Source organism: Ammospiza nelsoni, chromosome Z, assembly GCF_027579445.1.
Source record: "Ammospiza nelsoni isolate bAmmNel1 chromosome Z, bAmmNel1.pri, whole genome shotgun sequence".
Classification (NCBI taxonomy): domain Eukaryota; kingdom Metazoa; phylum Chordata; class Aves; order Passeriformes; family Passerellidae; genus Ammospiza; species Ammospiza nelsoni.
The window spans coordinates 64147138-64174687 of NC_080669.1; the positions used below are offsets into that span (position 1 = coordinate 64147138).

Consider the following 27550-nt stretch of genomic DNA (forward strand, 5'->3'; position numbering starts at 1 on the left):
CCTCAAGGCGAGAAATGAGGCACGATGAATTACCGATGACATCCACAACACCATTATTAATGCAAATCCCAATATAACCTCAAGAAGAGGAATTTCAAGAGCCAGTGAAGACGATGGATTGGCAGCAAATTAGAAAAGCATTGGCAAAGGAAAAGCATTTATTTATGGGATCAGGAGATTTGACAATGCCAGTGACATATGATGCCCAGGGACAGAATCCAAGGTGGGAAAGGATGGGTCATGAGACACTCAAAGACTTAGGGAAGGCTGCTCAAACTTTTGGGCTGAATTCACAATACTTCAAACAGCTACTAAGAGGGACATTCACCACATATGACCTCACGCCATATGATATTCGAAGTATTGTGGCAATGATTCTCACTGACACGCAGAGTCTCGTCTGGGAAAAAAGGTGGAGAAAATATCTTTCTGAATTGCGGAATAGATATCAAGGTGGGCCAAATGCGAACCTCACAGAAGGGCAGTTAGCAGGAGATCCTCCAGATGACAACCCAGGGGAACAAGCAGCGCGGCTTCCACGAAGAATGTTAAGCATCAAAGAAGCAGCGCGATTGGCAATCATGCAAATTACACCGACAGGAGCTCCAGATGTTCCATTCTCTTGCATCAGGCAAGGTCCCACAGAGCCATTCATGTCGTTCATCGATCGACTCATGTAAGCCGTGGATCGACAGGTGATGATCGAAGAAGCGAAGAAGCCTCTCTTGGAGAGCTTGGCTTTCGGCAATGCCAACCCGGATTGTCAACGGGTGATTAGCACCATGCCAGGACGGCCATCCTTGGCAGAGATGGTGAAGGCATGCAGCAAGGTGGGAACACCTCAGCATGTCACAGCGATTGTGAAGAACGAATTAAGAGAGGAATGGGAAGAGCAGTTAAAGGGACATTCAGAAAGGCAAACAGAGAACAAGACATTGGAGAAGATGCTCGAAAAAATATTCCAACAACAGGACGAGAACATCAACAAAGTTCTTGCGACGATGCAGAAAAAGAACAATCCCCCAAGAGGACAGTGCTACAAATGTGGGGAGTTTGGGCACATGAAAAGGAATTGTCCACGGACACATATGCCAGCGCCAGCACAGAAGGCAGAAAGGCCAATTTGTGCACGGTGCAGAAAAGGAAGACACTGTGAAAGAATGTTATTCCCAGACAGACGTGGACAGAAATCCGTTACCGCATCCGGGAAACCAGCAGTGAAGCGTGGAAAATCGCTGGCGCACTCAGACACAAGTACTGGCGGTGTCACAAGAGCAGACAGGGCAATCATCAGTGAGCGACAAGCAGATGCCCTCAGCAAAACCCTCAGTCGATTCCACAGTGACCCAGACCTCCTCCCACCAGGGGCACAGTGTGCATTGGCAGCTTCAAAACTAGTACGCTTTCTAGATGAAAGTCATGCGGAGATACCAACGGGTATCCAGGGGACTCATACAAGAAACAAGATTTCTTGATAGTGGGACAAGATAAGTGCAGTATTCTTGGACTCATTGTTTATCCAACAGTTGTCTCAGCGGACAAAAATACAGAATTAACAGTTTTGGCAAGAGCGCTTCATCCACCATTGACTGTACCGGAAAATACTGTGGTTGCGAGAGCTTTCGCATTGCTGCCACACGCAGTTGGAGAGGTCATGTCTGTCTTCGACAAAGAAGGTTTCCCTATGAAAGAACATGTTGAAGTACATACAACATGGGTGAAACACATAGGTCGAGACCGACCCACGCTCACATGCCAATTGACATGTGGGGACAGGACAATAGCGATCAGAGGTATGCTCGACACAGGGGCGGATGTGACGGTAATATCGTACATCTTTTGGCCATGCAGTTGGAGCTTGGTTGCGCCATTGAGTTCTCTCTCAGGCATAGGGGGAGCATCTCTGTGTCTGCAAAGCGAGAATTCTGTCGTTGTCATGGGACCAGGAGACAAGACGGCGATCATTCGTCCTTTTGTCGTCCAAAAGCCGATCACAGTCTGGGGTCGGGACCTTTTGGCACAATGGGGCGCGAAGATTGAAGTGGATTTTTAATAGGGGTCACTGCGGCACTCGCCACATTGAAGCTGACATGGAAAACAGATGATCCAGTTTGGGTGGATCAGTGGCCCCTTGAGCGGAGAAAATTGAGTGCTTTAAAAGACCTGGTCCAAGAACAATTGCGGAAGGGACACATCAAGCCAACAGACAGCCCTTGGAATTCTCCAGTGTTTGTCATCAAGAAAAAACTATCGGGCAAATGGAGGTTGTTACATGATCTCAGGAAGATCAACGAAGTCATAGAAGACATGGGACCGCTTCAGTTGGGACTTCCGTCTGTCTCAATGATTCCCAGAGATTGGCAGCTTGTGGTCATTGACCTCAAGGATTGTTTTTTCAGTATTCCACTCCATCCAGATGATGCTCCGAGATTTGCCTTTTCAGTTCCAAGCGTCAACAAGGAAACGCCTCTGCAGCGGTACCATTGGGTCGTTCTTCCACAAGGCCTCAAAAATTCTCCAACGATCTGTCAATGGTACGTGGCACGAGCTTTGGCACCAGCACGGAAGAAATTTTCGAAGGTGAAGATCATTCATTACATGGATGATTTGCTCATTGCAGCATCAACACGACAGGAGCTGCAAGAAGCTCGTGACTGTGTGATTGCAGAGGTGCAAAAGGCAGGTCTGGAAATCAGCATTTTGAAGATTCAAGAGGTTGCACCTTGGAAATATCTAGGGTGGAAAATTTCAGAGAGAACAATAAAACCTCAAAAAATGGAGATCAGCACCAAGATCAGCAATTTGCATGATTTGCAACAGCTTTTGGGAGAAATCAACTGGATGAGGCCAGTTTTGGGAATCACTAACGGCGACATCCCAGCGTTGCTCGATCTTTTGAGAGGAGACACAGACATTCGGTCTCCCAGGACGCTCACGCCAGAAGCGAAAAAGGAGTTGGAGAAAGTCACGGACGCGATACAGAAAAGGCAGGCACATCAATTTGTTCCAACATTGCCTTTTCAGTTGGCAGTGCTGGGGAAGAGAACACAGTTCCATGGTTTGATCTTCCAATGGGACGAATCACAAAAGGACTCTTTGATAATCATAGAGTGGATTTTCCTACCACACAGGCCCGCAAAAACAATTCTCACAGATTTAGAGATGGCAGCACAAATCATCATAAAGGCGAGGACAAGGTTGCTGACAATGGCAGGAAGAGAATTCTCAGTCATCAGATTACCTTTGAAGCGAGACGATTTCAATTGGGCAATGCAACAATCGAAAGACCTGTTAATCGCGTTGTTAGCGTTCCCAGGAACTTGCACAGTCCACTTTCCACAGCATAGAATACTGCAATCGCAAATATGCTACAGAGCAAAACCAAGAATAAGTGAAGAACCTTTGGATGGGATCACAGTGTTCACGGATGGCTCAGGGAAGACACACAAGTCAGTGATCACGTGGAGAGACTCAACGACAGGGGATTGGGAAACTGACGTGAGGATGGTTCAGGGCTCTCCACAAATTGTGGAGTTGGCAGCCGTTGTCTGAGCATTTCAGTTGTTCGAGCAACCTCTCAATCTGGTGACAGATTCCGCATATGTTGCGGGTGTGGTCAAGAGATTGGAAGGTTCGCTCTTGAAAGAAGTCAGTAATGAGGTTTTATACTCATATCTGACAAGCTTGAAAACACTGCTAGAGAGCAGGGAAAGAGAGTATTTTATCACACACATTAGAGCGCACACAACACTTCCGGGATTTTTAGCGGAAGGGAATGCTCAGGTGGACAGGTTGACAATGCCCATTTCGCAAACACTGCCGGACATTTTTGAGCAGGCAAGATTAAGTCATGCGTTCTTTCATCAGAATGCGCAAGCACTAATGAAGTCCTTTTGTCTCACAAAGAGTCAGGCGAGGGAGATCATTAGTGCTTGTCCAGACTGTCAGCTTGTGCAGCCACCTTCTTCTACCGGAGCCATCAATCCGCGGGGGCTGCAAAGTCTTCAGTTGTGGCAAGCTGATGTCACGAAATATCCATCTTTTGGGAGGCTCAAAAATGTTCATGTTTCTGTAGATACATTCTCAGGTGCAGTCTTTGCTTCAGCACATGCAGGGGAAACAGCAGACCATGCTTGCTGACATTTTCTGCAAGCATTCGCAGCATTAGGTGTGCCTCAGGAAATAAAAACAGATAATGGTCCAATGTATACAGGCAGGGTGCTTGACAGATTCCTGAAAAGGTGGGGTGTCAGACATACGTTTGGTATTCCACATTCACCCACAGGTCAGGCAATCATTGAAAGAACACATCACACCCTGAAATCCCTTCTGGACAGGCAGAGAAGGGGTGAACCAGAGGCAGCACCTCACATGAAATTAAATAAGGCACTGTATGTGTTGAATTTCCTAAATAGCTCATCCTCAGAACCTAATCCACCAATTGTGAGACATTTTTTAAACAGCACACAGGCAAAGCTAAGGGAAAATCCTTTAGTTTTGATCAGAAACCCAGAGACAGGACAAATAGAGGGTCCTTTCAAACTAATCACTTGGGGCAAGGGTTTTGCTTGTATCTCCACAGATCGAGGTCTGAAGTGGGTGTCGGCACGGCACGTGAAGCCATTCCGAACACGAGAACACGAGAACGCTGATCCGAGAAACAAAGAGACGAGTACTCAGACAGAAGTCGAGACTCAGACTGGAAAGAGCAATTCGGAAGAGAAATAAAAAGAAACTAAGGACTTTGGGCATTCACATAAAAGCGAAGTAATGAGTTTCATGATGCTTATGTGCATCATTCTTTCATTCATTGCAGTAAGCAATGGAGGAAATTTACCTGTTAGTCAACCAAGGCAAAATGTATGGGAGACTTTAGCTCAGGCAGCGAATTTAGATAGTATTTGCCTGACACATTCGAGGCAAGGGAAACCATTTTCAGCATGCATGGTTGGATTGCCAGTGGACGAATGGCCAGTTCCAGGGCACTCCACAGTTAACATTTTGCAGGTCATTAAAGATCCTGTGAAAGAGTGGTGTGCTTGGACACATCTACTTCCTGTGGCTTCTACAGAACCTCAGGAATTGGAGATTTTTGGGTCCATGACAATGGAACTCTGCATGCAGTTTGAAGCTCCGAAGGTCACAAAGGCGAAAACTATTGATTTGACTCCCATTCATGAATTCTATAAGAATGCATCAGCATGGTGTAAATATACAGAGAAAACTGCCAGAGGATCGGTCCAAGTCCCAGTGCAATTGCCACGGGGTTTGTTCTTAATTTGCGGGGACAGAATTTGGCATGGCATTCCTGCTAATGCCACGGGAGGTCCATGCAGCATTGGGGAAATTTCAATGCTATCGCCCGATTTGAACATGTTAAGGGAGAGAAAACGCAAAGGAAAAAGATCGATACAACATTATGCGGCAGATTGCAATGATGAAATATTTTCTTGGGACAAGGCAGCGAGAATTGCTACAGCAATCTTCTCACCTCAAACAGCATCCGGGGTAGCCTTGACTCAAGTCAACCGCATGGGTTGTTGGTTGAGCAAACATGCGCAGTCTGTGTCTGTCGCATTGGATGACATGTTAAAAGACTTCAATGGTGTAAGACAGGCGACTCTTCAAAACAGAGTGGTGATCGATTATCTATTGCTCGCTCATGGACATGGGTGTGAAGAGTTTGAAGGGATGTGCTGCATGAATCTCTCAGATCATTCGAGGTCAATTTACGAAAGTATTAAAAATATAAAGGATAGCATAAATAAGCTTGGCGAGATCACAGGATCATGGATCGATCAGCTGGTAGAATTCTTTGACATCTCTCCCATTTGGAGAGGAATTTTAAGGGTAAGGTTCTATGTCTTAATAGTTCTCCTAGTCCTCATACTTGTCGTCCCATGCATATTTGCATGTTTAAAACGTGCCATGAATCAGATGGCAAAAGAGGTCTTCTTGGTGCAAACAGAAGGGGGAGATGTGGGATCTCAGCACCTCAGGACTGAGGTGCAGAGGGACCGAGACCACCCTTGGGGGGCTCGGAGGTCCTGGAATGTTGCCAGAAGTGTCTGGTGGCTGGACTTTAATCCTACACAGGAGACGACACCTGTATGAGGATAGGAGGATTTCACTGGGGTAAATGGTGAAGGGAGAAGTTAATTAGAGTGTAAGACACAGGGTTTAGGATTTCTGTACAGGGGGGTCCAAAGAAGTAAGATGGAGGAATTGGGGCGTGTCCTCTTCTTCTTCTTCTTCTTCTTGGCCTCCATCTTCTGTGGTGATGTTGGCACTTTGGGATTGGTTATTACTAAAAGTGCACTGGTTAATAAGGGTAAAAGGTACTGGGGAAAAATGATAAATATTGTATACGTAACTTTGAGTATAAAGATAGGTGACCGCCCCGGGGGCTCGCAGTGTGCTCATGGCTGGCTGCTGAGCAGACCTCTGTCGGGCCAAGAGAAAATCTTTTAGATAAACAATTAATAAACACCAAGACCGAGAAAAGATCTGGAGCCTCTTCTTGTCCTTTGAAGCGCGGGTTGTCCAAGGCCACCCCGGGCCTTTCCAGGTCACCTAAACAGCCGAGAAACTGACATCTAACGACTTTTGTGTCCAAGTTCTGATTGTTCCTAGGGTCCTGTACCACGCAGATGAAGAAGTGTACCACCTTTTTGAGGAACCCAGCCAGCTCCACAAAAGAGAAATAGTAACAGGTATAACTATCGCAATGCTGCTGGGCCTAGGAGCAGCCGGAATGGCCACAGGAGTCTCAGCCTTAGTGACACAGCACCAAGGACTGTCACAGCTGCAGGCAACAACTGACGAGGACCTGCAGAGGATCGAGAAATCCATCTCCTTTCTAGAGAAGTCAGTCTCCTCACTCTCAGAAGTGGTCTTGCAGAACAGGCGAGGACTAGACTTCCTGTTCATGCAGCAAGGGGGCCTGTGTGCCGCCTTGAAGGAGGAGTGCTGCTTCTATGCAGACCACATGGGAGTCGTGAGAGACTCCATGGCGGAACTCCGAAACAGACTGGCTTAGAGACAGAAAGACAGGGAAGCCCAGCAGGGTTGGTTCGAGTCCTGGTTCAATCAATCACCATGGCTAACCACCCTAATTTCTACCCTAATAGGTCCATTGGCAATGCTACTTTTAGCTGTCACCTTCGGACCATGCCTGCTGAACAAGCTAGTCTCATTCGTTCACACCCAACATCCTGTTCATAGGCCGGCAACAAATGCTGTGAATTCGACCGGGGAACACTGCCAGTCACAAGATTTTCTACCCAGGTTTACCAAACCCCTTTCTTTGTCAACAACCTCATGCCTCATCTCAGTACCTATGTATATGACTACTTCGTTCATTTGTGAAAAAGGAGGGGGAGATGTAGTAGATAGGGTCAGGCGTTCGGAAGATCTCACGATGTCACGGAAAGCAGCAGGATTCCTCTCCCCCTAATGCCTAGTGATAAGGGATCACCCAAGAATGTAGACCCCCCTAACATTAGTAACTTTCAACTCCTTATTAACCAATTACAGTAAGGTAAGACCCCCTTACTGTAGAGAAAAACCTTCCTGAGTATAAAACCCAACAAGACGGGACAATAAAGGCCTTTGAACCGTCCACCACGTTGGTGCCTGCGTGTGTTCTTGGCCCGAGTAACCCTGGAGACTTTGGGTGGCCGTGCCGTTTCCTCAGAACCAGGTCGCCTTGCCTTGCATCAGAAGGCAACAGTCTCCAGAAATCCCTTCCACCCCTAACAATTCTGTGAATCAATCAAAACAAGTAAAACAGTCAAATAAAGAATTAAAATACTGCAGTAAACCAGACACCCAAATTTTTCACTGCAGAAAGTCCACACAACTAAATAATGCTTCCCATGACATTTAATTGAATTCAATATAGATTTATGCAGTCAATTACCAGTTTTAGAATAGCAGAAGCAGCTGTTTCCTACTTTAACACCATATCAAGCAGTGAAACAGTAAATCTGATGAGGCTTCAGCTGCTGAGACAAAGATATTAATGACAATTTCTGAAGTTGAAATTATGTACCACCAGGAACCACAATTACTGGAGGCACAGCACACAGAAATTCTGCATTACAATTTTCAGCTACCCTGTGATTTTAGGCTAGAAACCCAAGTATCTGTTCTTGCTCTTAATTTCCAAGTTTTACCCTGCAGTTTAGAAATCTCTCCTGGAACCTTTCAGAAAGACTCAGTCTGTTCTGTTAAAAGAAACTGAAATTATGCTAGAAAATGTATAAATAAAATGGACATACTGCAAGGTTGAAAATTAATCATATTACCTAGTCACATATAAACAGCAAACCCAACAAAACAAACAAATAAACAAACAAGCCCAGAACAAACAAATCACTTGTCACAGCAGTATGTGCCCTAAAGAGGAAGGAGGAAGATTATCTTCATGCACTTTTGGTGTTCAAAATCTGAAAGTAACACAAAGGCTGCTCTTCTCAGAACACAGCTTTTAAAGTTAATAAATTATGTTTGAAACATGGGCATGTGCTCTGGTAACCAAGAGCAATCAACTTGGAAAAGTAACCACGCAGAAGGGAAGGAGTCAGCAGTTCACTGCACAATAACTACCCTCACTGTAAACCAGTACAAAGGAAAATCAGAGCAGAAAGTCCTCAAGACAGCAAGGTCCAGCCTAAGTACTTGAGGTTCTGAAACTGCAGAACTCCCATTCTGTGCTGCAGTGTGAAGAACAGTATCAAAACCAATACATCTGTCAAACATTCGAAAGCAACAGCATCAGAAACTGGTGCCACACACATCAAAAACTAAAGGGACTGAGCTAGAGACTGCTAGCCAGTGACACGAATGACTGGCCAGCTCCATAAGCAAAGGACCAAAACTCAGCATGTAGGTGTTCAGCTCTTCCTTCCCAAGACTTTTAAGCCAGTTATTCAAGCTGCCATATGGCTTCAAAGTGATTTGTATCCTTATCTGGGAAAAAAAGCCAAAAAAACTATAAAGACATTATTTAGAAAACTCCTATTAAAAAAATAAAAAATAATATGAGCTTCACAGTAAGCGTCTGTACCATCACCTATAAACAGATAGTTAAAACTTTTTGACAGTATTTTTAGGACATTTCTATTGTTATAAAGCATTTGATAACTTCTGTTATGTTCACTGCTGTTTACAAGTACAAGCTCATCAGTAATAACACTGCAAAAAACAGTACTTCAGTTTAAAAAGGTTACTTCTTCAGATCACTGCTGGCCTGTCTTCTTGCCTCTCAAACAGAATGACGACAGAATGATGCCAATTAAAGAAAATTTATAATTGATGATTATTATTTAGTCTAACCAAGGAGACTTAAGAACAAGATGGCATATCCTTTGCTGCTGGTCCACATATTAAAAACATATGCAAAGTAACTGAAAGTAGGAAAGCATTAATTCTTACCAACAAAATTAATTTGACGAATACCTACTAGAATGGCCTTCAGAATAAAATTCAATGAGATTCTGCAAGATTTTATCAATTCCACGTGTATTTAAAGCAAGCTCTGTATGTGAAGTAAGCAGACCCAATCTATATAAACGCTAAGAAAATTGTCTAAAACACAGAGCAGAGAAATAATGAAGATAAATACTAGATTAACTATTAAAATCACTGTATGAACTCAAAGAATACATTAATATTCTTGAGATAATTCTTTCTGCGTAAAACCATCAAAATTCCCACATTTTGCAAATATATGTATTTTCTGGTTATTGAATCTTCCACAAAATTGTCAGATATTATTCATATCCTTTTCATAACATGGGACAAATGAAAAACACATATGCATGACACACTAGGGTCTGATATCACAATATATGCCCTGTAAATAATTTATTGTTGAAATGACTTCTTGCCATGTGCTCCATTGCACTCAAAATCTTGTGTTAGTTTTTTTTTCTCCAATAAAGTGTTATTTCTCCTGTTACATACATTATTTACTGTCTTTCTGAGGAAAGAAATGTGACTTATACAAAACAAACTTTAATTACTCAGTATTTGAAAAAAAACCAAAGATAAAGAGCGTTTTCCCTTGATAACACTTATGCTTTGTAGAAAGTCCACATTATTTTAGAACTGCTGTAAGTTACTCCTAACAAAGTATCTGGTTCTCTGTAATTTCGCATTTCTACTGTTTCTTATCTCCTCAGCTAGAATCTGAAGTGATTTTACAACATGCCTATTTTTTTTCCATTTAGATAAGCATTAAATTTCTGTCCATTCAGTAAATGTTTTCTTCTTCAGAACTGATTCTTCCTCCTAGATGCCAAGCCTGTAGGCAAAACTTCTGGTTAAGAATCACTAAGATACATCACATTGATAAAATGATAGTAATTGCAACAAGAAAAAGCAACAAGAATGGAGATGGCAGTGGTGATATCTGTAGAAGAGTCAAACATACTGAATAGAGATATCAAGCCAGTTTTGACATTTTCCCTTCTCTGTGCTGCCATTACTTGACATAAAAAATGCACTTAAAAGACAAAATGTTTATCTGTTAGACATCAGGAGTAAGTGAAATAGCCCAGCATGTGTGAAGCCAGGACACCTTTAATTACGTCAACTGTCTCTTTGTAAAGAGTGAAAGATAAGGTCTACATCATTCCCTTTGCAGTCTGAAGGAAAAAAAACATTTGCTGTTCCTTACAAGAAATTCCATACTCCTCTAAGCAAGAGAATGGGGGCAACATGAAATTGTTGCACCACATAAGACAACATTCAGATGGAGTAACAACTAAGTGTAGCACAGATTTACTTCCTCAAAATTACATGCAAGAAAACAAAATTATGCATAAAACATACACTATAATCCTACAGACCTTAAGAAAACATGAATTGATATTACTGAATTAATAAAGCCAGAGCAGTAACTTCAGAATGTAATGTAAAACAACAGCCTATGAAACAACTAGTAAAGTGTGTGTGTGTGTGTGTGTGTGTGTGTGTGTATGTGTGTGTGTGTGTGTGTATTGGAGGGAGGGGGTTTGTTCTTGTCAACAGGCAAAAAATTAAGCCATTCAGCTACCCAGTATACCAGGCAATAATTTACAAAGTGTTTTTTCTGAAAAGCTGATTGCATCAATTTCTACTAATATGCCCCTACTCCAAGTAGCAGGAACCAGTTTTTTAAATTCTTGTTACTAAAAGTTTTAAAAAGAAAACTATTATGATCCAGAAAACTACCTTTTAAAATTGAAGACTGTCGCAAGTGCACTACTGAGAAGCTACAGCTAGCAACACAACTGACTACCTCAGACCAGATCAGTATGACCAGAGCATAGGATTTACAAAGAAAAGAGACACATGGAATGTAAAGTCTGACCAGACTAATGAATTTTGTATGAGCAGACTTAGCAAGCAGGGAAGTGAAATAAAATGGTGGGAAAGAAGGCCATTTAACATCTCTCTGCCACGCAACACTGGACAGAAGTGTTTAACAGACCATAAGTGCTCTAAAATATTTAGAGCCTTCCACATGGACAATGAGACTCCCTTGTTGGATTGAATCACAGACAAACACTTCCCCTTCACTTGGTCAGTAAAATGATTCTCCTGGCCAGCATAAAGGTGGTTGTTTACTATGCTGACTCATCAAAAAATGAAACTATGAGATACATGCAAAGTAGCTGATGCATATTGTAACACATATAATTTTTATTATTTATTGGATTAGTATGTAAAATAATGTTTCCCTTATAATTTCATTTTTACTTCTCTGTAGTTTTGATCTTCCATCTTTTCATCTACTAAAATCTAAGTTTAATTTTTGTAGTTCTTACTTTCAGGTTAGCCCACTTGGGAAGCCACCAAACAACCTGAGCTGTCAAAAAAACCTAAATCACCTTTTAGAAATAAGAGACAGAAACAAACAAACAAAAGGAGAGTGCTTGAAGTATTCCAGTTTTCACTAAATAAATACTGATTTCTTTTCTTTAAGAACCAAAGAGACTATGGGTGTCCAATGTTTCTGTGTTAGAAAAGAAATTCAGGTTGGGTGGTATTGTATACTTACTGTTATACTTACAGTGCAGCTCTGGTGACATTATTTTGAAATGATCAGCCTACACCATACCATATTCAGCTTTTGACTAGGAACAGCTACTCAAGCAAGGAAACTTTAAAAATAGACCTACTCATAAATATTATGAAAAATATATTCAACCAATGCAATTTAGTTTTTCAGTTTTTTTTAATGGAAGCACTTTAAGGCACTTGTTCTATGTCTTACCTTGCTACCATCTGCAGCAGATATTGAGATATTTGGTGGAAAGGTTTTGATGCCTTGAGAGGCTACCTAGAAACAGAGGCTAGACAGTGTTAAAGGAATAAAGAAGGTATTTAATAAAAAGGCCTTCAAAGGATATACCTTGGGCAGTACAAGGGCCCGGCTCTGGCTACACCCAGAATGAGTAACTGGTCACAATGTTTCACATTTTTATAAGTTTTGTTCAATTTATATATTGGGGTTAATTGTCCTATTACAGCTTCAGGTAATAAAGTACAATCCTCCCAGTTGGCTCTCCTCAATTTGCTATTGTTAATACTTTTTGGGCCTGAAGCTGCAATGGTGTCCTTGGTTCTCAGGTTGGAAAAGGATTATTTTGTCTAACTAAACTGTGAAGAGAATTTGCTAACACTTTATATGAAGGTCAGAGTTATATACTAATGCAGTACAGAATTTGGAAAATACGAAACTCAAAACTTAAAGCATCCGTTTCACGTTCACTTATACAATCCACATTGATAAAGGTCACTTTCTCAAGCTCACTAGAGTAATGTACATAAAGGCTTTAAAGTTCTGTTTTTTGTCTGCTTCTCAAATGCTCCTTCCCTTACTTAAATGCTGCTTTAAAACAAGAGTAATGCAAGCAGAGAGTAACAATTAATGAAAGCCCAACAGTACATGCAGTCACAGTGCATTTCTATTAAACTTACAACTAGTGTGAAGAGAAATCTGCCTCCTGGAACACTCAGTTCTGATTCATCTGACTTTGAAATATCATACCTCATTTGAATATTGCTGGTGGCCAAGCCAGCAGCATAAGGCTGATCAAAAACAAGAATGTACAGAAAGCTACACTATAACGTCAGTACTCTTACACAAGAGCTTAATTTCAGTGATTGCACTGCCACTGCCTCATTTCTCTCTGCTTCAAAGCCACTGTGAGAACCACGCTCCTCTATCTTCATTATCAACAAATGCCCTTCCTCAAGGGAGAAAAGAGACAACTGAAGCAAGCACACCCCATTAGCCGGAATATGGTTCAAAATATACCAACAGCAGGAGGGTGATGGGAGAAGCAGCTTTCTGCATGCAGCTATACAAGCAAACATGTATGATGTCCTGGCCCACTTTAGAAAATACAGTAACAAAGACATGTTTAAAAGAAGCATTTGTTAGTGTTCATAATTTCTCTTTTTCTTTGTAATAAAGAATACAGTTATGCTAGGCAAAATACATATAAACCAGCATATAAGTAATATATACAGAGACTTAAGATCTGAGATTGTTTTCCTACATTCTGCATACCACTCAAAACAGGACTGCAGCGTTCAAAAACACTTTTCCAGTAAATGTACAGAGACAGAACTGGAAAAACATGCCTGCTAATGAACCAAAGTAGCTTAGCAAGTTTAATGCTCTGAAGTAACACTTTAATACACCTTCGAGTGCAAAGCAGAGTCTGTGAGCTTCACAGGCCATACAGTAAATATTAAGACAAAACTCTTGTCTACTCTTCACTAAACAAAATTTATTACAAACTAATACAACAGTTACCCACAGAAAGCTGTGCCCTAGTGCACATTGTCATTGTCAGATTCAATAGTAAGATCATATTCACGTTTATCACTTGTCTGAGTATGGGGCTGCCAGTGTGCTTTAAACTGCAACTGAGGAGACGTTTATGCGTACTAAATGCATACTTACACTAATACTAGATATAACTGCAAAAGAGTAAGTTCTGGGCTTTTGCACTACTTAGACTGTCACCCATCGGGTGGCACGGAGAGCGCTCAGGAGCAGCCTCAGCGCAGCCTGCAGGCCCCGCATAGCAACTCCCCGGGTTCCCTATACACATGGGAATCACCACCAAGCATCCGGCTCTCCTAGGGCGGCCGGGCTGCCTTGCTCCCCGCTACCGGCTCAGCCCCGCCGCAGTCGGGGCCGCAGGGCGGGCTCCGGGGCCCGCAAGAGCGCAGGGCCGCTGCCCACACCAAGGGACCTGGCGCTGCCCGGGCACGGCTCACCCGGTCCCCAGCCGGCGCGCCATACGGCCGTCGGGAGCGGGCAGAGGAGCCGGCGCCCAGGGGAGGTGCGATCCGCACGGCACCCTGGCCCTCCCCGCTGGCGGCACCACCGCCTACCCAAGAAGACTCCCGCCCTACGGCCCCTCCCTGGGCCCACCCAGCTCCGGGAACCGAGGGCAGGGCCGGAGGCCGCGGAGCCTGGCCTCAGTTCCCGGTCGCTCGTACCTGCGGCCCAGTGCGCGGGGTCCGCGCGACAGCAGCTGCCGGGGGCGGCGCGCGGGGCGCTCCGGTTCCCAGGGCCCGCACGGCGCCGCGCTGAGGGCGGAGCGTGGCGACGGCTCCGTGCAGTACATCCAGGCCATTCCGAGCGCCGCCTTCTTTCTCGGCGTGAGCCTCGGTGTTTTTCAGCTGTCCTCAGGGTGGTTTAATAAGCGTTAGTCTCCTATACCATTCTTGCGTCGTATATACCTGTAAGAATGGATCAAGCAACCATCTCTTGGTGACTGGCTCATCACGAGCATACCGCCCACTTCCGTAGTATTTCCAAACAGCCTACAAAGTTTGAACGCCGACTAGATAACAAACCTTTAGTAATGGGTTTTGCCAACAACCAAATAGATCATTTCCCTTTTGCATTTTGCTGCACAGGCAAAGCTGCTATTACTGCAGCAAACCTTGCAAACAATTGCTTAACTTGGCTTTTGCAAGTGAAATAAAAGGAAAGGGGAAGAAAAAGCTTGATGTCATAGTCCTGGTTTTCCCCTTTAATAATAGTTATGAGCTCTACCACACAGCTCTTAAACCCCTAGGTGTGGAGTTAAGCTAGATTTTGTTTCTGAAAATGAGTCTTTAAAGACTCATTCTTAAACACACAGCTAAAGTTTATTAGTCTGATTGGGAAGGCATCGATGACCCCCATACCAATGCCCCATTTTGTTCTCCCTCTAGTCCCAATAATCCTGCCAAGAAAGTTGCAGGTGCTCTGGTCTTGAATTGCACTGAAGGGTGTTGGCATTCCATATGCACACAGACTAACCACTATGCACCCAAATGTTCCTGGAATTTGTATTCCTTGGAATTTTCAGCTAGAATAAACAACAGAGAAATAAACCCCAATGTTTTTATAAAGAATTTTAATTACAGGCTCTGCAAGCCATTAAGAGTCATAGGGTTTGCAAGATCACAAAAGCACTCTAAAAACTAAATTTGTAAATTTAGCACACAACATGTGGAGTGTATCTGGTCAATCAGCAGTCCAAGAAAAGGAACCTGGAGTGTAGTTCGGGGTGTCATGATGATCCATGTTGCTCACAGTACACAAACTCCTTTGGTTCATGTTGACATCTGCAATACTGGCCTGAGCGAGAAATCCCATCTTCCTATATTGTCCCAAGGCACAAATGTGGCTGTAAGATCTTGTGAGTTAGTATATCACAATTTTCTTCCAAAAACTTCCTCCCAACAACTTCCTGCTCTCACTATCAAATGAGTTTTCAGTCAGACTCTGCAATGGAGTTCCAAGGAGAAGAGGGCAGGCAGCAGTAGGATATTTTAGTATTTAATTAGCTGTAAAATTTATTAACATTTATCACATTGACAGAATTAACATGGTGCAAAACTTTTAAATTCCTAGGCACCAGAAGAAAGAAAAATCTTGAAGACTTAAAGCTAGTATTCAAATTCCAAACCAAATATTTGAAAATGAGCCTACAGTTTCCTAAATCCATAATTTTCAAAATTTTGCGTTTTCAATGCAATCATGCTGTTAAGATTTTCTGAAGTTAAACTACTGTATTTCATTGCTTTTTCACAATGTTTATCAAGGCATCCAAGATTTTACGTGAAAAATAAAGATACTTTAGTAAACTTGGCCTTTGTTTTCCCATATAAGGTCTAATTAACACTCTGTAGTCCTGTTGCAACACAGAGAGAGACTGTTACAAGCCATTTTCTCTGCATCATCCTGGCTAGAACGTGAAATACCAACATCTTAGACTGTGCTCATCAGTAGCTTCCACATCAATGACTGTCAATTAGAAGGACAATACAAGACAATTTGTAAGTAAACACAGTATTAAAGGTAAAATACATGGAAAACAGCTCAATTTCTGCTATCCTCTTCAAGCGCTTCCTGATTTATTATCCCATGAGTCCTTTTATCAAAAGGCTTATTTTTCTTGCTATTCCTGTATTCCATGTTTGTACATTGGAAACTGCTATGGTGTTTTGAGCATTAGTGAAGTTACTAAATTCAACAGCTGAAAGCTGAGCAATTTATAGAATATTTACCCATAGTGTTTCTTTGGCTCTCTTTACATGGATTTAATCACAAAGCCTGATGAGACAAACATTTTTACTAAATACTCACTTTTCTTTTGCTTTTGAAGGATTGTAGCCATTATTTTGAAAACACAATTTTTGCTGAAAATCCAGAACTACATACAGGATAAAAACCAAGGCACTAATTTGAGAGGGGGCAGGAAAGAGAAAAGCACCTCTGAGGAGGGTATGGCTGATGTGGCAGAAGAGCGTTATATTGGGGGGCGTGGTGGCGGGTGGGTGGCACAGAAAGAGTATTTTTATATTAAAAGACAAAGAAAGAAATATTACATGTTGCCATATAACTTGCAACTTTTCCATCCAAATAAAAAAGTTTAGTAATTTCTTAGAAGATTATTTGGCTAAGTTAAAAACTCAGCAGACCAGTGGGTACAGTGAAAATCAACTCAAAACCTAAAGAAAAATTTTAAAGCACATCATTTATTAAAATACCTTCTTAATTTTTATATAACAGTTAAAAAATTTAACTTTAGAAAGTTTAATAAGTGTAAAAAGCATCCCTTGATTTACTTATTGGGCCAAATTTACTTTTTTGCCTAATTAAGCTGATTTCAGCTGGAATAACAGGTATTTAAGCAAGGTGAATTTTGTCCAATGGACAAAAACACAGGAAAGAATATGAAAAAGCGGTGGGTTTAGAACCTTGTGCATTTTGCAGCTCTGCAGTTAGTACTAGCTGTGATTCAGAGCATCTCAAACTATAAACAGAACTATTTAACGTGAAAAGATACACTCTGTCCTACACCTTGAGATCTAAAAGTTATTGGGAAAGGGAAGTGAAATTTTGGACCCGTCTTTAGAAAAATTTGCACTTAGTGTGCGCATGTATAGGGAGAGACAACAGAAAATACTTGCCAATGTTGCTGTAGGCTGTTTATTGAAGTTAACTAAGTTTATCAAAATCAAACTGTGCATTGTTAAAGAGCAAGAGAAGTGATGAAGACATGTCTAAAAGTGGACCTGGTTGCTCACAGAGTTGGTGTAGTCTCCATTCTTCAAGGCTCTCAAGTGCAAGCTGGATTAAGTGACATTGTTTGGTCCCACAGATGACCCTGATTTGAGCAAGACATTGCACCACAGCCTTCCTGAAGCCATTTCCATCCTGAGTTACTGTGTGTTCCTATGATCCTTGTTTAACCTTATTGCTTTTGGATTGATTGCATAGCCTATGTTGAGTTTAAAATGTATGGCAGTGAATAGAATAGTAGAGTTGTGACCTACAGTGATCATCTGGTTTAACTGCCTGACCGCTTTAGGGCTGACCAAATTTAAAGCCCATTATGAAGAACTGTGGAATCCTCTGACTCCTCCCCCTCAAGGAAATCCCCAAAGCCTTGCCTTGGAAGACTGAGTTTTCCCCATCTAGGCTGATACAGTGGACTTAACCCATGATGCTCTGCAGCACTGCTGCCAATCTACATTAGATTGCCTCCCTCAATGCCCAGTTGACACTGCACCCCAATTATTCATCTCTCTTTTCCGCTACAGGTTACTGCCCTTTGCCCTGCCCTTTGCCTGCCCCTGTGCCCTCAGGTCATTGGTCACTGACCCCATTCTTAAGTCGTGCAGACCGCATAGTTTCCTTTTTTGTCTGTGGTTCTTTTGGCATGGTGGATGTAACAAACCCTCGCTGGAATATATCATACAAAGACTCTTCCTGTTCCACTGCTGAGCTATCTGTGGCGTGTGTGTGTATGGACTTGAAATGGCTTCTTCTGGCCTTACTCTGAGCAGTTTCTGGAGATATTTCAAAGAAGGCTGCAGCATTTCTACCACCCTGCCACACTGCAACAAAGGACATTATCCAGATGCCTATTTTTGAGCACCAACAGGCTCAGGGTATTAACTACCTCTCTAGAAAGCCTGTGCCAGGGTTTTACTGTCCTCTCAGAAAGAAAATGCTTCTTAATGCTCAGCACATACTTCCTCATTTCCCCTCCTCTGGCAACTGAACACAGCAGTGATGTTGCCCCTCAGCCTCCTTCTCTCCAAACCCCACCACTCCTCGCAGGATAGGCCTTCCAGCCCTTCTACCTGCTTGGTTGTCTTCTTCTGGATGTATTCAGGTGCCTTAGCATTGTTCTTAATTTTTGTGACCTAAAACAGCACATAGTTTTAGTCCTCGTACTAAAACTTCCAGATAGTACTCGTAACTATCTGAGAAATGCATGTGTTTTATTATTGGCTTTTCGCAAATATTAAAATGAATATTATATGTGTTGTGTTAGAAAGTAATGCTGTATTAATTCTCTTAAGTACTGTGTTAAATATAGTTTTAGGTTATAAAAAATGTTAAAATAGAAACTATGCTATGTAGGATAATTTTTTTAAAGAAAGGACTTGCAGCGAGATAGCAGCCACAGGATGCCTGAATCTTTTAGAGAAAAAGTATTTATTGCCTTCTTATCAGAAGAAATTGACTTCTTCCCGCCTCGAAGGTGCTGTTAGGATTTGGAGGAAGAAGCTGACGATGACCAGACAGAATCCTGTGTTTGAATGGCATTTATGCATCATGAATGAAGTGTATGAATATGCAAGAGACTATTGTTTTTAAGGGTTAATCCTTTGTTAACAGGTGCCCATTTACGGCTCGTGATGCCCAGAAAAAGGCATCCTGACGTCCGTAACTCTTTGTTTTTATTGTCTCATATTGTCCTAAATCAATTTTTCCAAATTGTTATTACTCCAATTGTACTACTATTTTTATAACCATTTTATTACTATTAAACTTTTAAAATTTTAAAAACAAGTGATTGGCATTTTTCACAACTAATATCAAAGCTAGAAAAGACAGGAACCTCCAGGTTATTTTTTTATTCTATTCTGTTTCAAATCCAATGTCACCTCAGTCTTTTGAATTCTCTTGGTTGGATTTTCTAATTTATTTTCATTTCTGCTTTTCAGTATTTGTAACTCTATATGTTCTGTGTGAGTGCTCTCTAAAATTGTCTACAGACGTAGTTTAAATTCATAGAGTTCAAAATGCTTTCCAGAGTAGCCTTTTAAAATAATTTATGGAAGTATTACATATAGTAATTTAAGTCTAAGTATATTCCCAGCCTTCACCCAAAAGAAAAATGAAAAAGCTGTTTAGAGTCTGAAAACAAATAAGACAGTAAGTCTGAATGGACTTATACTCAGATCTTAAAAGAGTCACAAATTTTTAGTACTTGTATTAGTAAACAAATAATAATTTTATTAAAGAAAGGAACATTTATTCCTTCTTCTGGAGAGATGAAATAGGAGATTGGGTAAGACAGGTGCATTCCGACCAAACAAACTTTGTTGGAAGCAAAGATACCACCATTATATTAAAAGTATTCTGGATCTCTTCCAAAATGTATGTCACCCAAATATCTTGTTTTCTTGTCAGTGATTTATCTCTTTGACTGAACAGGATGGAGATCTGTGAATTCTAATTTTTCAGAACTTGGGATTAGAAGTCTATTTCTATATAGTATATTCATCCATTGTGTGGTACTGTGACAATTTTTCAATAAAGTCTGGTTTTATTTTTTTAAAGCAAGTCCATTTTAGAACTGGTTTTGTATCAATGCAGAATTTAAGCTTTCTTTGTAAAGTCTTTCCTACACTAGCTTCTAGCTTTTATGGTGCAGATATTCTCTGTATTTAGTGCATTTTTCTCCTCCTAGGCCCACACACACATTTGATGCCATTCACACACACATTCTCTTTTTATAGATAAAATATTTGCCCTATTTTTTTATTCAACATCTCTTTTTCACAGTAATACACTCTGGACTGCTTTGGTGCTAACCAGTTCCTGTATTTCAGAGCACAAGATGGTTGTTTTTAAGGCTGAGGGAATAAAAAAATTATCATTTAAAAATACTCAATGAAATTTGTCCTCACAAAAGCAAGTAAAATGAAAACCATTATTTAGAAAGAAAAATAAAAGAATACATGTCTTCTGCCATTATCCTTTGAACTGTTTTTGATGCTGTTGTTCCATATATGATCACTATTTTTGAACTATGATAATGTGTATAATTATTTCTTGTATGCATACCTCCCTAGGCCTGTTTATATGGATTTCTCCAAAACAGAACTTTGGAAGCACATCTGCTTTCCCTTAACAGCCTCTGCGTGCTTGGATAATTACATAACTGAAATTTATGGCTTATAATAAAGAAACATAAAACAGGATTTAAATTAATTTTAGGATTTTTCACACGTATTTTTGTGGTTTTGTAATGATGCTTCATTTTTGAAAACTGCTAAGCTAAATAATTACTTAAACTACATTGCAGGGTGATAATATTTTAGGAGTCACAGTCATATTTTGACCACTGATTTTTTGTAAACATATTTTTTGACCTCTGCCAAATCTGGTTGGAATAGGATGTATAGTTTAAAAAAGTTTAATGTGAGAGAGTGATATTGCATAAAAAAGGGAATTAAAAATAGGTTCCAACTTGAACAGTCCACATTGTGTCCTGTTGTTGGTCTCAACAGCAAGTAGAAGAGCACTCACAGTGGTCCTATATTTAATCTTATCATTCTGGAGAATGACAAAGCACTGCAGAATGTATGACTGCTGCTTATCTTTTTGAGGAGTGATTTCAGTATAAAATTATACCATCATCTCTTTTATGCCACATCCTTACCACCAAGAGTAATTCTGGCTTATTTGTAAATTACTGGCATACATGTAGATTGTTTTCCACTGAGATGACCTTTCAGCTACTCACTATACTTCACAGTGCTTTTAAAAGAAAATACAATAGAGAGAAGTTGCCAGTGACCTTGATTTTATTTAGAACCACATAAAAAAGTTATGCCACAGCTTTGGTTGACTGGAATGATACATATACTTAAATTTTTAGGTTTTCTTTTTAAATGGTAAACAAGGGTACATTCAGTTGTATGCAAGACCAACATTGTAAATAACATAATTACCCTACGAAAAATGAAATGCTTGAAGTATATAGCTGTGAAACCCTTAATATTTTTGGTATTGAATCAGCATTGTTAGAAATCATCTGCTGAAGCCATTTCATATATGGTAAACACTGAAAAAAGACCCTGTGATGAAATGAATGTAAATAGTAACTAGTGAATGTAACTAGTGCAGCTCGCACTGGCTCTGGAGACAAGTAAGAGCCCTACTTAAACATTTTACTCATAAGCTGTCTTCTGCAGCTTAAACATGAAAGGAATAACCTAACTTGTAGATATGAAGTCCATTCTTACTACTCAGCCACTTGAACTTAAAGAAGTGGTCTATATTTTCATTCATTTGGGGTACTGATAACCCAGTAATTTTTCATGCCTCAGAAAAAAATTACAAAAATTGCTTAGACTGGATAATTATTCTAAGTAACACCATAACTCCATGTTCCACCAATTTAGAAATGCTTCTTACATCTCTTACATCTCATAAAATGTTTATTTTTTTCTTATTTTTGTTTTGTGGGTTTTTTTTCTGGGTTTTTTTTTTTTTTTTTTTAATTTTTGTGGGTTTTGGTTGGTTGGTTGTTTTTTTGTTTGTTTATTGTGGTTTTTTGGTTTGTTTGTTGTGGGGTTTTTTGAGAGTTGCTGTCAACCAGTAGCTTGGAAGGAGGGAGGTATGAAAATTCCCAGGCCATGACGAATCCTGAGTATTTTGCAACAGTACGCACTGAGTTCTGGTAGTCCACAGTCTCTCTGTGCTGAAAGGATGACAATAAATCATAGGAGGAATATTTACAATTTTCAGAATAAACCTAGCAACAGACCAGCTGTAACATTTCTCATTCTACAAAACCTGCTTTTTAGTATCACCTTTTTCTAGAAACACATGGCAAGGAAAATAAAACTGTCTTTTTTAGTAAGCAAAAGAAGGTTTTGATAAAAGATAGTTTATAGATATAAAAGACAGTTTTATGTCTGGATGATATACAGGTATCTGTATACAAGCATGTGTACTAAACAATAAACAAGAAGGTAGATTTGAATGTTACCGGTCTGATGTAAACACAGGAAAAAGAAAAAGAGTAGTCAAAAGTGCTGACACATGAACTCACTCCATCATGCCTAATTATTGCAGCTATTTTAATATAATATAATTAAAATGCAGAAAATATCTGCTTATCTCCAAACCAGGGAAAAGACATCTCTTTGGAAATGTAGTTACATTTAAAAAAAAGCCAAGATGCGTGTTCTGTTTCAGCACACAGAAGAAATTCACAGGGAGATTATAAACTCCTGAAAATAGAAGTTTATGATGACAACAGACAACGCTTTCAATACAGTGACAATAACAAAACAACTGTAATACATACCATCTTGTTTTTGTACATGTTTACAGTAGATATTTGAAGACACACAAAAGGTTCACGTGCAGCTTTTCCATTAAAAGCTGTGACATTCATCAAACTGATAAGTATATTTAGAAAATGAGAAAAGATGCTTGATGTAAATACTGTGCACATTAGTTAACCATGTATAAAGATTTTTAAGTGCACTATGAATTGCAGATGCAAACGTGAATGGCTTTTCACAGCTCCATAACTTGCTTGAATGCTCACTAAAGAACTGTTTAAGAAGTTGTTTCCAGTTTTATCTGATCATTTCTTCTCAGAAGGAGTTTCACCACAAAGTTCTGCATCTACTGAGGCCTCTTCAAGAGATGGTTTAATATTAGATACATTAACAGGACATCCAATGGTAGCTGTACAGATAGAGAGAAAAGATGTATTAGATTTTATGCTTAATATCCATGCTAAAAAGCAGAAACGCAAGAAAAATGCATGTTATCTAGCACAGAAACAAGAAAGCGAGACTATCTAATGAAATCAGAAATCCAAGTGAAATTTGGTCTCTAAACAGCACAACCATCCAAGGGCAGACAGTGTAGCAGGCCAACAGTTCAGACTGAACATACTAATGACTGAATGCATCATCATGTTATTGTCAGCTTTAGTCAGAACAGAGTCACAGAGCTCTACATTAGGTGTTCAGAAAACATCTTAGAAATTTAGCCATTTAAAGAAATAAATTTGTCTTACTTGCAGATAGCTGTCATACTTCAAAACCAAAGCTCATGAACTTCAGGCCATAGAAAATGAAACAATTCAGAGGATAAGAGAAAGTAACTATTAACACAGTTTTACTGTTAAAGTTATTTGTGCAATGCTATTGAATTCTCACTGACCCACAACATGATTCTACTTATGTAGGGAATGTTAAGAAAAAGCTGTCCTATGAAATCGTGTAATATATAAGGAAGAATTATACTGCTGGAAATAATCAAGTTAGTCATTCTGCCTTTGACAGAATTTACTTACATAAGGTTAGTTTCTCCACCACTAGCCTTTCAGGCAAAGTTTCAAGTGGAGTTGGTTGAATTTTTGCAGGGGTAAATGTATTTAAAGAAATTTTCCTTCCTGAAAGGGGCATCATGTAAGTTGGAGTAGCTGAAATGATGGGGGGAAAAAAAAATCATTAATAATAAAAGTATTCTGACCTAAACCAGATGTCAAAAACTGCAGCCACAGGACTGTGTATCCATCCAGCAAAACAGATACCACATTTATACAACCAGCTGCTCAGCTACCAATTTTTGACTCAAGTGTCAAACCCTTACAATATGAAAGACAAATCTTAAAATCTCTTTTTTACAACAGAAAGCAACACAACAAGCTCATGCTGTTAAGGCAGAATTCAGTAATAGATGCCTTGCCAGAAGAAGGCAAAAAGCATTTGTGGTATTTCTCATAGGTTAGGAAGATTGCACCTGAATAGGCTTTAAGTCCAATATGTCTATAAAAAGCGCACACAATGCATTAATCTCTAGACAACCTCTAAATAGTACAGAAAAGCAGGAGAACGAAACATCTATGACTTTAATTGTATCAAGTCTATTTTCCAATCTCTCCTTGGTAGAAAGGTGACAACCATATGCAAGGAGTATGACACATTTTGTTTTTCAATATTTCTTCATCTTGTATACTCTCAATTCTCAACTGATATTGAAGACACACAAAATTCCTAACCAGTATAAAAAGACATTTTAAGTAGCTGAGAATTTTCATATACTTAAAAACCTCTCTGAGCTCTTTTTCAGTTACATCAATTTTCTTAAAATTGCTTATACTCCTTCTCAAATATAGGGGGCATACCCTATCAAATAAGCTGCTTTAGATTAAAATCTAAACTACATAAAATAGTGAGGGAAAAACTGAAAAATCCTGTAGTAGAAAAAAGGGATAAGTCCAAACAGGTAGAATACTATTGTATCAGTACTTTGATAGGAAACAGTACAAGTTTCTTTCTTGATCAAAGAATAAGTCTTTAGACACTTCCTTAGGAAGGATGATTTTCAATCACCTGACACATCCTATGATGTGGCAAATCTGACCTAACTTAAACCATTTCCAAAGACACAGCACTAGAATCACAATGGGAAATCACTTCCCCAGAAACATGCACATGGATAGAATTCAGCTGTATTTCCTTTCCAGATCACCTAAACTTTAAACATGCAGCATGAACTGCTAAAAACTAAGTCATTGTAAAGCACTCTACAGGTGAAACTCCAAGTAATACTGAAAGAAACAGGAAATAATGAAGTTTTAAGTGTAAATGCAACACTATTCTGCTGAGGTTACTGACAATGCAACATTACAGTATAAAGCTGGGAATACTGCATGCTCCCTGAAAAGCATTACCTGTAATTCAGCTGAGTGTGGACAGTACAGAGAAGTCAATATAATAATAAAGGAAATAAACTATGATTTCATTAAATCCTTAATTTACTACCTCCACCAACAGAGACGCTACTTCAATGAATTACATATGTCCATACCCACAAAAGGTACTGCAAAATGTAAAATTATAGTTTATGTACATTTTCATTGTCTTCAAAAGCAGTATCCTTTTTTTTAACAAATTTACTTGCTAGCTGCAAACACTGCGGAGATTAACTAAACAACAGTTAAGAATTTAAAATTAACGCAATTACAAACTATAACCAGTACATGTCTCCTGTAGATTTTCCCTTGATGGAGCAGCAACAGAAGCAAGAAATTCATCCACCTGCTTCAGAGACAAGGAATTGTGTAGAGTTTCCAAAGGACAAATAGAAGGCACCATCGAATACAGTTCAAAACCTAAAATAAAAAAATAATAAAAAAAGAGATTTCCAAACATAAGACAGAATTTAAGGTACTGCATTAATGCATGATAAAAAATGCTTAGTTTACATGACCACGTGCAGGCATAAGCCACTTGAAATCTTGGAAATTAAATATTACAGGAGTTGGAACAAGATGAGCCAGTTTCCAGCTAAAGATACAATACATGGGATACAAGTCCTGTGTACACATGAAGTACCTGTGTACACATGAAGTACCTGTGTACACATAAATTATTCCAACATGAGAACTGTGCCCTACTCCCAAATCAGTTCATGAAAGATAATCTCCCTTTAAGACAAATTTAGCAGATCACAAAAAAAAAAAAAGTCAGGAAAAGGTAGTTATTTATCCTAAGCATTCTAATACCTGGCACAAGACTAAATAGGTAATTCATTCATGCAAGAAAGGAGGGATAGCTATTTGTTAGCAGAAAAGAGCTAAAAATGCTGTATCTTCCACGAAACAAATTTGCAGAATTCATGTTCTATCATCTTCAGTATTCTGTGAAAATAAACTGTTGTCTTTAATATCAAAGGAAAACCACTGTTAGCATTTTTATATCTTGAGGTATACAAGATACACTTACTTTCTGAGACAGATATACACCTACCTTTATGCATTTAAAAACAGTATTGAAAGACTAGAAGTTTCATATATTGGAACAGGTAAGTAAAGGAACCCAAAAATCTAAAAATTTATTGGACTTTGCTTTTCTATGTTAGTCTTGATCATACACTAACCATGCATATCCATAGTACTAACTAACAGACTAAAAAGTGTTTAAACATCCTGGCTAAAAAAAATTTTCAGTCCTCTAAAGTGATTCAAGTTTGGTAACTCAATAAACAGCGTTTCATCAAGTTGAATTTCAGAAGAGGAAAACATGTCCACTAGTGTTTTCAACATACAGCTGTAACATTACAACTTTGCAATTCAATACTGTAAATGTCTTCTAAGACAATTAAATGAAGAAGCAATAGTGAATGAAATAATGTTTACAATTTCAGTTCAAGGTACATTTATTAGAGGTAACATTATGACTGGGAACTGTTCTTTCCCATGAAATAATCAGCAACAATGTTCCTGTGATATCCAGTGTTGTCCATTCACTCCCCATCAGTACTATGCATAAAGAAGAAAGATTTCAACCTCCATATGTCTGTATTTATATTTAGACCCACCATGGCCATATTCAAATTTTGGGGGCCATTGCTACAGGTATTCAGCCAACCGAGGTAGACTTATTTCAGCTTCACTTAAATTATAAACAAAATGTTGCATTTCATGAAAATATGAGTTTTGTGTACAAAAGAAACACCACCATACAATTAATTTCTATTGTCCTATAAAGTCATTAGCTAGCCTTCAGTGTAACCACTAAGATGCTTACCATACATATTAATATCCTAAATAACTATATGCATGCATGTAAAGCGCAAACCCTTTCGTTGCCTTACAGTAAAATGTAAGATTTCTCTTTTCCCTGACAGAAAAGTTCCTATCACTTGAATGAGAATTATTTTTTTCTAATTTTGCAATTAATGAAGTGGGACAATGTCAGGTTAACTTTTTAGTAACTATTATTGTTATAGTGCATGTTATAGAGAACCAAAGAGGAATTCCAAAATGCACTTTAAAAGAAAAAAGAGAAGAAATAAAATTTTCTTGTTTTAGGAATTTCCCCTCCAAATTTTTTTGTTGAGTTTTGACAATTCTGCTGTCAGCTAGTCATATCCCAGAATGTCACTATAGTATCTTTATTTCTAAGGGATATGGCTTAAAAC

The 27550-nt window shown here is 39.5% G+C and overlaps 2 protein-coding genes across 16 annotated transcripts in view; both read right to left on the reverse strand.

Annotated features, from left to right (window-relative positions):
- The window catches only part of MACIR (macrophage immunometabolism regulator), a 28802-nt gene extending 14154 nt beyond the window's left edge, over positions 1 to 14648 (reverse strand). The window contains exons 1-2 of one of the 2 annotated variants that reach the window (XM_059492618.1): positions 14516 to 14648; positions 11853 to 11857 (exon numbers count right to left, since the gene is read on the reverse strand). In XM_059492618.1, coding sequence (XP_059348601.1) covers positions 11853 to 11857; positions 14516 to 14648 — 138 coding nt within the window. Of the gene's footprint in view, positions 1 to 11852; positions 11858 to 12265; positions 12416 to 14515 lie in introns of those variants that run through there. The other variant, XM_059492619.1, reaches the window with a different exon arrangement.
- Positions 14649 to 22027: 7379 nt separating this feature from the next.
- The window catches only part of PPIP5K2 (diphosphoinositol pentakisphosphate kinase 2), a 47847-nt gene continuing 42324 nt past the window's right edge, over positions 22028 to 27550 (reverse strand). For 9 of the 14 annotated variants that reach the window (XM_059491737.1, XM_059491741.1, XM_059491738.1 and 6 more), the window contains 3 exons: positions 25608 to 25739; positions 23916 to 24044; positions 22028 to 23299 (listed from right to left, as the gene is read on the reverse strand). In XM_059491737.1, the coding sequence (XP_059347720.1) occupies positions 23196 to 23299; positions 23916 to 24044; positions 25608 to 25739 (365 nt within the window). In that variant the 3' untranslated portion in view covers positions 22028 to 23195. The remainder of the gene's footprint in view (positions 23300 to 23915; positions 24045 to 25607; positions 25740 to 27550) is intronic. The other 5 variants (XM_059491742.1, XM_059491746.1, XM_059491748.1 and 2 more) reach the window with 3 other exon arrangements.